The sequence below is a fragment of the Gekko japonicus genome, unplaced genomic scaffold (genome assembly GCF_001447785.1).
Source record: "Gekko japonicus isolate JY-2015 unplaced genomic scaffold, Gekko_japonicus_V1.1 scaffold636, whole genome shotgun sequence".
Classification (NCBI taxonomy): domain Eukaryota; kingdom Metazoa; phylum Chordata; class Lepidosauria; order Squamata; family Gekkonidae; genus Gekko; species Gekko japonicus.
In genome coordinates, this window is record NW_015171523.1 from 771,057 (window position 1) to 782,540 (window position 11,484).

At 42.2% G+C, this 11,484-nt stretch overlaps 1 protein-coding gene across 1 annotated transcript in view; it reads left to right on the forward strand.

The window, feature by feature from the left end:
• Window positions 1-11,484, forward strand: part of LOC107117374 (teneurin-2-like) — a 91,779-nt gene that overhangs the window by 3,674 nt on the left and 76,621 nt on the right. The window contains exon 2 of the mRNA XM_015419474.1: window positions 4-129. Within this exon, the coding sequence (XP_015274960.1) occupies window positions 4-129 (126 nt within the window). The remainder of the gene's footprint in view (window positions 1-3; window positions 130-11,484) is intronic.

The window sequence follows — 11,484 nt, forward strand, 5'->3', positions numbered from 1 at the left end:
GAGTACCAACTCAGAAGTCCTATAGTTCAACTGAGACACTGAAAGCTTATGATCACGACACCAGAATGCACTATGGGAATCGAGTTACTGACCTAGTTCACCGAGAGTCTGATGAGTTTCCAAGACAAGGTATGTTTAGAACATCTGCATTTTTGTTCCAAAAATCTCCATCACAGAAACATATTTCAGTATTCATGTGCCTAGTCTAGCTGTGGTGGCTCAAGTGGTTAAGATGCTGAACTGCAGGCTGTGGAAGGTCGGTAGTTCGGCAGTTTGAGACCCGAGTGTGCTGCATGACGGAGTGAGCTCCCGTCTCTAGTTCCAGCTCCTGCCAACCTAGCAGTTTGAAAGCAAGATATTGCAAGTAGATAAATAGGTACCAGTGGGAAGGTAACAGCGTTCCGTGCACCTTGGTGTTTAGTCATGCCGGCCACATGACCACGGAAATGTCTTTGGACAGCGCTGGCTCTTCGGCTTTGAAACGGAGATGAGCACCGCAACCCTAGAGTCGGATTCAACTGGCTTTCGAGCAAGGGAACCTTTACCTTTTTTTTTTTACCTAGTCTAGATTTATATTGAAAGATGTGTTCAGTTGTGGTTTGACACAAAGTATGGAATTTAGTTTCTGTTGTGATGCCAGGTTCTGAATGATTTGGCATCAGAAGTACTTTCTGCACCCACTTTTTAACATAAAAGACTAATAATCCTTAGCATTAAGTAGCTGTCATATTTTCAGATTTCTGACTATGCCCAAATATTATAACCTTGTATTATGTCGTGAAGGTTCATTACAGGTATAATAGAGACATTTTCACTGCTTATTTCTTTGTTGGACTAGCTGCACTGCTAAGATGAGTAAAACATTGTGATTACCATATAGTAATAATCACTTATGAGGTACTTTGTAATTTCTACTGAAGCATAATTGAAAAATAGAGATTATACATTTTCCTCTGACACCATTTTGTCACTGCAGTTGCCTTGAACTTAAATTCATTTTTAAAACAGAGGAAAGAGACCCATTTAATTACTTTCATCTTTAGTTGTAATTTGTTACTTCATTGTGGAGAATTGGAAATTTCTATTAATATTCAGGTTGCCATAATTCTCTTTATATAAATGCATAGAATCTTTTTTCTTGATATAACAAATGTAGAATTCTAAAATTATTTGAAGAGACAACTTTACAATTGGTTTACTTTACTTCAGCTTACTTTACTTTTTTATTTAATGTTATTCCCCATCTTTCTGTGCAATTGGGACCTCTTTGCTTATGTTGCCCTGCCAGTTTATTTAAGTAAAAATTCAGATTATCTTTTCACAGAATTTATTTAAGGAATGTGATATGGAAGTTTCAAACTATCTGGCTATCATGTAGTAATTTTAGTCATAATAAAGAAAATGTCATTATCTAATCTAACCTAGTGCTAACTGTTTCAAAAATCCAACGTCATATGAGATGTTCCTGCATAAACTAGGAAGTTATTGTTAGTATATTTTCTGGCCCATTTCATAACTCAGACAACAGGTTTTTTGGGTTTTTTAGACAAATCTTTTCATTTTCTGAACAAAGGGAATTATCTAGTCTTATAAGCTTCTGAAATAATATTTGTTCAATATAGGTTTTAATTTCATCCCATTATGCCTACTGAAATATACCTTACAACCTTTTAAACAAGTTGTAATCAAACTAGAGGCAGCTGTGTGTTTCAGATCCTTTGAATCAGAGCCTGAAGATACTTTGAATATGGCCTATTGATAGCAGCCGTTGATTTTTGGAAACTTTTTGAAAAAATGGGTTGGATCCAACCAGCTTTTCTTGTTGGAAAAATGAAAAAGGGCCACCTAAAAAGGCTATGCTTGGGATCATGGAACTGAATGTACAAAAGCCATGTGGGAAAGGGACTGTAGTATGGAGAGGACTGGGAGTGGAACATTTGGCTGGATTAGAGTTGCCAGCAGCCCCATCGCTAAGGATGTTCTTGGGAGGGGGCCTCAGGAGGGCCCACTGGCTAATTAAATCAAGGGGCCCCTCAGCTCCCCCCCCACATGGGCAGACCTTCACTGTGGAGCATCTGGATCCCTCCCTCCCTCCCCAAGGAGCCCCAGTGCCCCTTCCCTTGCAGCGCTACACCATGACCAGCCTGACAGCCATCCTTGGCTCCCTCCTGGGGCTGGGAGAGACAAGGTAAGCAGCAGCCAGGCTGGCCACGGAAGTGCTGTGTGCGGGCTCGGTGTACCAGAGCGCAGTCAGGCGCACCTGGCTGAGGCCAGAGGAAGCAGCCACTTGCCTCCTTTCCTGGAATGGCTTTCCTGCTGCTGGTAGGCAGTGCAGCGAGCATCTGGTGGAGCCCGAGATGCTTGCTGCTTGCCTGGGCTGCTCTCTGCTTTTTGTGCTGCCGCTGCTACTGCTTGTGCCACCCTTATCTTCCCCGCTGACAAGCCAACATGCAATTGGGGTGAAGGGGCCCAGAGGAGAGGGGGAGCCGAGATTTCGGGAGGGAGACCCATAAAAACCACTAGGGGGCAGGCCCCATGGGCCCCACAGTAGCTACAGGCCTGGTTGCCAGGTATATCATGGCAACAGTGGGGGTGGGAGGACTTACTGAGAGCAAAGCAAAATCTAGGTTGGTATCAATGGCAATGAAGTGAATTCACTTCTTGCACACACCAAAATTGACGTCATGAAGTTGCCAGCCACTTGGGGATGCTCTGGTATTTGGGCAAAGACTCTATGGTAGAAGTCATTTTTACTATGGAGTTTTTGCATCCCTGCATTGCTGGCAACATCAAGACATAGCTTCCAATGTGTGCCAGAAGGTACATCACTGTGTTGCTGGTGATGCGGGCCTAGGCCTTCTTTTGCTGTCAGTAAATCTACCACTGGTCAGCTGATTGGTGCCAAGGGAAAGGGCCCTGGAGCAGGGGATGCCCCACCCCTGGTGGGGGCCTGGCAAGCCTAGATTGGATCCAACCATATAAATGTTAAAACACTTATTTTATTTAGTAGATTTGTATTAAACATTCCTCAAAGGAAACCAGAATGGCTTTATCCTCACATAATCTCTGTGAGATTGGTTAGACTGCAGGGTAGCTATTTGGCCATTATCCTTATAGCTGAACAGGGGATTGAACCTGGATTTCCCGCATCCAACAGAACACACTATACTTCAGTAGTTTGTAGAGTGTTCTCATTATAGTTGTTGAGAAGAAATGTTGCCGCAAGTGTGCATAAATTCTTCCGTGTTTGTATAGCTATAAAACTGCATTAATCAGTGCTGGTTTGTACCATTCATATTTTTCAGTCATTAGCCAATTTTCTTATTCATCCATGAAATAAATTGTGTAGCTCTGTTTACCTCAGCTGACCCTGTGTAGTAACTGAGGGTCATTTTACTTTAATTGGCAAATGTAGTTATTGCCTAGCAGGAGCCGAAGGTTGGGTTCTTGAGCCTGAAGGTTGGTCACCTGTAGGCTATTAGTTGTTACTTGGCACTGTCTAGGGATGGGCTCAGGTGAGCCTGGTTAAGCCTAATTGGCAGTTAGTGTCGGTGGTCAGAGCTTTAGTGGGCTAAAATTGAAATCCTTCTTTAATTGGTTGTTGGACCTTAAAGTTTCCTGGATGCTAGAGGGGATGTGCTTTTTCTTTTGGGAAAAACCCTGACTCTGCTGGAAGGACTGAGCTTGGGGAAGGTGTTCCCTGTTTGACTGCTGTGAACCAATTGTTGGGGTTTGTAGTTAAGAACTGCTGGAACCAACTAGAGTTGTATTATACCAGGTAAATTAGCTAGAGACTAAACTAGTTTCTTGTTTTGATGCACTGTATATTAGTACTACTTTGCCCTAAATAAACCATTTTGGTGACCTACCTGTGTGTTGGTTTGTCTGGGGGAGTCTGCAGAAGGGTATCCCTGTTATTCTTTTGGCCCTCCTAATATTTTCTGAAGTGGGATGCTGGAGCCTGGAGAGGGTTGGGATTCCTACTGGAGTTTGTGACTCCAGTCAGGCTGTTCACAACCTGGTCTTTTGATTAAGGCAGGGCTGTGGCACTACACCATGTGAAATACAGGCCATTTTTTGCTAGTTGATATATCTTAGTTGATATTTTCCTCATAATTTTACTATAATGTTCTTTACACATGTTCTGACTTACTTCTTATTTCAGTTCCTAATCTACATTCCCTTTGCAGCCACCCTGAGCCTGCCTCGGTGGGGAGGTGTGGGATATAAATTTAAAAAATAAATAAAATAAAATAAATAAATATCTCAAATGTTTATTCCCACTTTAAAGTAAACAATAAATGTAGTAATTTTCTTCATATCATTCCATTTTAATAACAACTTCCTTTATGATACCTGAAAAAAATATACCTTTCCATAGTTGGTAGTTATGCTCAATTAATCTCACTACGTGTCACCTTTAGAGTTATTCCATGCACCTTTTTACATAGTCTGCTTGTGTAGACTGGCACATTTCAGCTGGAATCGTGAACTGACTTTTGTCATTCTATGGAGAGTCCTGGAGAACCTTAGACTTCAAGCACTGCCTCCCCCTTTTCTCATCCTTGATTTAGAAATGCAACCATTTCATAGCAAACCACAGAATAAAGTTTGCCCAGTGGCATCTTTAAGGCCAATAAAGTTTTATTCAAGGTATAGGCTGTTGTGTCCACACACACTTCTTCAGATACATCTTTGTTGGTCTTAAAGGAGTCACTGGACTCAAACTTTATTCTGCTGCTTCAGACCAACATGGCTACCCACCTATAGCAAACCATAGTTTGCCCTTTTGTTTGAATTGCAGACTATGGCTTGTTCTCATACTACTCTGTTGTTGTTGTTCAGTCACACTGTTGAGTCTGACTCTTCATGACCCCATGGACCACATCATGCCAGGCCCTCCTGTCTTCTGCCGTCCTCTGGGATTTGCTCAATTTCATGTTCATTGCATCGGTAACCAGGGGTCATTTCAAGGCAGAACGAGCAGGGATAGCATTCCGGGAGTAACAAGCCCAGGAATGGGCATCCTCCACCCTGCTGCTTCATCTGCAGCGGTGGCATCAGCCAGTGCAAGGAGCAGAAGCTGAAACTCCGGCTCCCACATGAGCAGCAGCAGCAGGCACTGCACCAGCCCTTCTTCCCCTTCTTCCCCTTCCCACAGCATCAGGAGCTGTCGCCCGGGGCACGGGAGGTCAGTGCCGATGGCTGTGCCGTAGTGTGCACCGTCACAGTGAATGTTTTGCAATAGAGTATTTATTCATTTTAAAATGTATGACCTATCTTATGGTTCCTGCCTCTTAAGACAGAGTATACCTGATGGACCAGCTGAAGTGGCTAAAAGGCTTTCCTTGCCATATATGCCACACAGGAATTCACCTAGATCAAAGCAGCACCCAAAGTAAATACTCATGCAATATAACAGTACATAAAGATAAAGGTGAATTTCTTATTTTTAAAAAAAACACTACCAATCTGACTGTGTCATAAGGTTTGATTGTCCTCTCTAAACATACATGGACTACATTATGACAAATGCTACTGCACAGATCTAATGAGATTCCCTCCTATTGAAGAAAACAGCCATTTATGGGTCCGATCACACGCAGAAGTAGCTGCGCGAGAGGCACGACTGCCGGGTGGATTTTAAGGGAGCGATCACACAGGAACATCTGGCAAGTTTCCCACACCCATCGGGAACCCATCTCACTCCGCTGAAGACGCGGAGCTAAAAATACCTGGGAAAGTGCAGTATCAAATGGGTTGCGACAGGCCACAGATGGAGTTTCCTGTGTGATCGCTCCAATTGCGTCACTGATCCCTCGATGAAGCCCATACAATCTTCCTTCACCCAGTTTTCCAGAAAATTGCTCATAGGCAAGATGAACAAACTCAATTTTTCATAAGGAAAGGCTGGTTTCCGGTTGCAGCATGGCGTCACGAACATGGCAGAGACTTGCTCTCCTGCCATGCCGGCTTTATCACTTTTGGTTAAGGGTCTCTATGCAAGTGAGACACTGCCAACCTTCGGGGAGAGGGTTGGGAGCAAGGGACTTCAACTTGACACCCCCGTTTAGTGGCAACAACAGGGGCCAGCCAAGCTTTGCCTGAAGCACCGAGCAAATAAAGAGACTCACATTGTTAGCCAAAGCTGTCGCTACCGGACGAAAGAGTCAGAAACACAGCCTAAGAAAAACTTGAGAAGACCATGAGTAGTTAACATTCTTCAAAAGACAGCTTTATGTCATAAAAATCGGCTTGCCAAGCCTTACAACTTTAAAGAGACTTAAATCTAGGGCGGGAGGTTCCCCCCCCCCCAGCATCAGCGGCTAAGTCCCGGGAGTCTCACACTCAGATTTTAAAGAGATATAAGGCTAGGAAGAGCACATTCAACTTATAGTACTTACTAAAGAAACATCCAAGAATCTAAAAGCTTTGCTGTTGAGAGGACTTTATTAAAGCTATTTGACCAATTGGAAATATCTTCTACTGAACAACCAAGGGAAGTATTTGAATCCCAAATATTATTTTTCTCTCTGATCAAATTGGACTTAAAGGAACTTTGAAAAACATGGCTAAGGATTGCTTCTAGGCACTTTGGAACTGCAGTCAGCTGCGTAAGATTAGGAGGAAACACAAACCTTGAGGCTATTGACTCTGTGGGGTTAAGAAATGGATTCCTAAACTGAGTGTAATGCTCCAGATAGTGTTGAAAATGTTGAAGATATACAAGAGACACACATTTCTTGGAAACAATTTCAAGAGATGTTAGTTGATACAATTTATCGGGAAGTCCATTGGGCAGTGAGAGAGTCATTTGAGCAAAACTGTGAAAAGGACCAGAGAAGCCTGTTTGAACTTGAAAATAAGAAAGAAGATGCACAGCTACAACAAACACAAATTTAAGAACAGGAGCTCAAAGAAGAAGATTTACCTTATGGAAGGAACTTCTTAGCTAAAGAGACTGCAAGAAATTATATAGAGGGAAACAATGAAGCTATCAAAAGCTACATAAAACCCAAAATCATTGAAAGGGTAAAAAAAAATATTTCAGACAAAAAATAAAGAAAAACTTTTGGAGTCTTCAAACAACCTGAATATTGTATACAAATGGGAAGAGATAAAAGAAAACCTCTCTATAGACAAAGAGAGGAGACATAAATATATGATTCTATTAAAAAAATAAGGCAGAAAAAGAGGAGAAGAATTAAGGGCTACAGTTTGATTCCGATAGGGACTTTTGGGTTTATGAGTAACTGATTAAGACCCCGGTCACATGAGAGGTTTTGGGCCGGGAGAGGGACGGATTGGGGGCGCAGCAAATGGGTGCGATCCCACAGCAACATCTGGGAAGCATGGCACGCCCATTCCCGATCCAGCTCTTCCACCCAAAACCCCGAATCAAAAATAAACCACCTACCTAGGTGGTTCTTTGGGAAAGGGCGCATCAAGGCCGGCCGTGGGAAGGAAAGAGGCCTGTTCGGAACTTCTGTCATGAGTGAGCTGGTTATACATGCCACCAACATAAGAGTAGCTATGCGGGATCATATCAGTAGTCTGTCTCATTCATCATCCTCTTCCCTACAGCTGCCCAGTTACAGGGAAGCCCAGAAGCAGGACCTGTAGACAACAGACTGCATCCTCTGATTTCTCCCCAACCTCTGAAAAACCGAGGCTTTTTTCCTCTGAATACATGTCCCATTCAGTTATCATTGCTTACACCTAATGATACACTTATCCTTTTAAAATTTATCCAATTGCCTTTTAAATTTATTTAACCCAGTGACCATCACCACATTTTGTGAAAGTGAATTTCACAAGTCAACAGCCCATTGTATAAAATAGTACTTCACTGAGTGGATGATCCAGCTTTCATCCTCACATATGTTCAGTCTATATGCATTTTAATTTCTGAACAGGACGGAAATACTTTACTAGGTATTTCCTTTTCAGAGTTCTTGTCAGCACAGTATCATCAGGTTGCTTTTTTATACATGGAGTCGATGCTCTAAGCCTCCTACTCAGAGTTAATTTTGTGTTTTGAGCCAGCAGATGCCAAAGGGAAACACAAAGGCTTAGAGCATCGGCTCCATGTATAAAAAAGTGACCTGACAGAGCATTGAGGGAAACGGAATATGTACCTAGGAAATCCCGTTGTCGCATGGCAATTGTCTGGAAGCAGCAGCAGCATGGCATGACACAAAATAAAGGAACAAAAGAAGACGCAAGTTTGTGGACTAAAATTGGAATAGAATCAATTTTTTCACAGTGCACATTGGTGGGATGCAAATTTTGGTTAGTCACTGTGGTCCATTTGTGACTTGAACCATCTGGAGGCTAGCAACCCTAGTTAATCATATTCATGTATCATAAAACAAATTCAGCAATTATAATTGAACAGTTTTTTTCCCATTTAGTTGTCAAAAACATATGAACAACTTCTGCAATTCTGTGATTTTCCTTTCCCTCCCCATTTTATGCCTTCATATCTTCTCTGCTTTGAATATGTTTCTAGAAGCAAAGGAGAGCTTGCTCAAGTCATTCTTATCTGTCAAGGAGCCACCAAGCTGAGCACACACCACAGATTAACAAGCCTTGGCAAAGTAATAACAGCTTCAGAGGACCTGTTGATTTGTATTTCCAGGTTCCAAACATTGAAAATGTAATCCCTTGTTTTTGCTTGATGATTCAAACAGGAGGCCTATAAGAAGTACCACTGGATTCAGATAAAAAACCAAGAGTGAATTCCTCACCTATGAGGTTCTTCTTTTCAGTGTATGAGACAGATGCATGTTTAACTTGTCAACATGTCATTTGACTCAATAGGGATCTGGAATAACACACAGTACTAAGAGATCTGAACTGCGGGAGATAAAAGCTGTTTATTTGTTTGTTTGAAGTGATAGCCCACAACATTTTTTAAAAAAATTATAGCATCCCACCACAACTAGGAAACCAGCTATGATTGTCAGCAAGAGACAAAGTTCCTGGACTTCTCTCTGTGACAGACCTTCCAATGTGCATCACTCTCTAGCCACAACTTTTTTTCCTGTCCTCTATTTGTCTGCTGTAATTGTGTGAGCCGCCCGGAGCCTGCTGCGGCGGGGAGGGCGGGATAAAAGCCAAAATAAATAAATAGCTTCCCCTGCCTATTTATTCTTCCTCTGCCCACTCAACCTACCTTAGCCCTTAGCACTCATTTCAAAAATAAGCTGGAAATCACACACATCAAACTGCATGCCTTCCTCCTTAATCTCAGATAAATAGATGTCAGAAGTGATGGTCTTACAAGATCTGTAAAACAACGTATTTGCTATAATCATTACCTTTTATGCTTCTAGAGCCCAGAAGTAATGCATATTGCCATAGCTATTGTAACTTGCAAAATGACTTGCACCCTGTATGCTGGCAGCCAGTGAGGAAGAAGGGGGGGGAGCAGGGGAAAACGGTGCTGTGCCTGAGACATGATATAACTCCTGGCAGATGCCTGTAAGTGACATTATGTCATCAGTCTGACATCAGTGCTAGGATATGGTAAACCATAGGGTTTTGCCCAAATCCTAGAGTGTTGCATCAATATCATGCCAGTGATGTGATGTCTCTTCCAGGTATTCACTCGGGTGTTCCTTAATTCTGTGGTTACTCCCTTATGTAGTAAGAGCCAGGCTAAGCCATCGACTACTACCTCCTACCAAGCTGAGGATTTTATGGATATTGAGATTACTCAACCTAACTTAATCTCCTGGAAGGATTTGAGTGCCCATGCACCAAATGCTTGCTTCGATCCCAAACCTCTCTCCGCACGGACCAACAGCCAGGACTGTTCATTTGGTTTGGATTTTAATAATTTTTTGGGCTCAGATCCTTCAACAAAGAATTTGGAAGAAGACATTCTCTCCTCTTTTGGAAACCTCTCAGATGATGTACAGCAGTCTGTTATTGATAGGTTAACCTCTATTAGCCACAAATTGCAAGAGATCAAGGACTCTCCAAGTGCTGCAGAAATGTTTTACATACAGCTGCTGTATCTGATCCACCTAAGGATTCACTGGCTTCTATAATGTCCAACCAAACTTCTCAGAGGGAGTGTGAAGACATTATTATTACATCTCGAAGCTGGGATCAGACGCCTAACGCTGAAACTCCCCCCACTGAAATAGTGGAAGAAACTGTACTAAAAGATCTGAATGAGCTGTTCGGCCAGAAACTCCCAAAGGTTACTCCATCTCATCCCAGACGCCTAACGCTGAAACTCCCCCCACTGAAATAGTGGAAGAAACTGTACTAAAAGATCTGAATGAGCTGTGCAGCTGGAAACTCCCAAAGGTTACTCCATCTCATCCTATTTCTCAAGTCACAGCAAACGACTGTGTCTGCCCTGACAATATTCCATTCCTGAATTCAATCTCTGAAATGGGTTGACTGTGATCTAATGAATTTTTTAATTAACTTTCAACATGATTTTTTTCCAAGAAACTTGGTCTCCCAGCAATATTTCGATTAATGGATTTACTTCTTATTCTCTCCCTGCGGTGAGACCAAATCGGAAGGGGTGTTATATGGCAGGGCTTTGTGGGCTGTTTAACAATGCTTCTAAATTGTCTATTATGCAATTGGACTCTTGCCCCCCCCCTTGCACAGGCGTTTCTTCTCCATCTCAGGGACTTCCAGCTGCTTACAGTTAATGTGTATATGCCCCCTTGGCGTGATAATAATTCCTTTAAATCCCAATGGAATTCTTTGAAAGATTATCTTAGTGTTTTTTTAACAAAATACCCTGAGGCCGCTTTTTTGGCAGTGGGGGATTTTAATGCTAGATTCGGTTGTAATAATAAACACCTTAGTAATATTTTCCATTGGGATGGGGAAGACCAAACCCCTTTCCCTTTCATTTTGCCTAGGCAGTCTAGAGACTCAGTTGTTAATCAGGCTGGTCACAGGCTGATAGACCTAAGTATTCAAAATAACCTTTCTATACTTAATGGTTCCTTTCAGTATGATACACCTGGAAACTATACCTTTATTTCCCCCAGGGGATGAAGTGTTGTGGACTATGCAGTATCCTCTATGGATCTGAGAGACTGTATTACTGACTTTTCCGTTGGCTCCGGGACCGAAAGTGATCACCTTCCCATTCTATTGTCCCTTCAATCTGGTTGTGTTCTAGATAATCAGTGCCCACCTTGTAACTCTGAACTCATCTTATTCCAGCATAAGAAAATAAGCTGCTCTGCATTGTCTCTGGCGCAGATTCGCTCCTGGATGTCTAGCTCACAGGGCTTTGAACTAAAGTGCAATCTTACTAATGATAGTTCAATGGAAGATGCACTTATAGCTTATAACTTTATAATTGATAACCTCTCCTCCAATGCTAAATCAATCGAACCCAATACTCAGAATGACTCCCTTAATTCTTGGTTTGACAGAGTGCTGGCTTATGAAAAGCAAATTACACTAAACAAAACAGTTAGGATACTAGTAAAATTC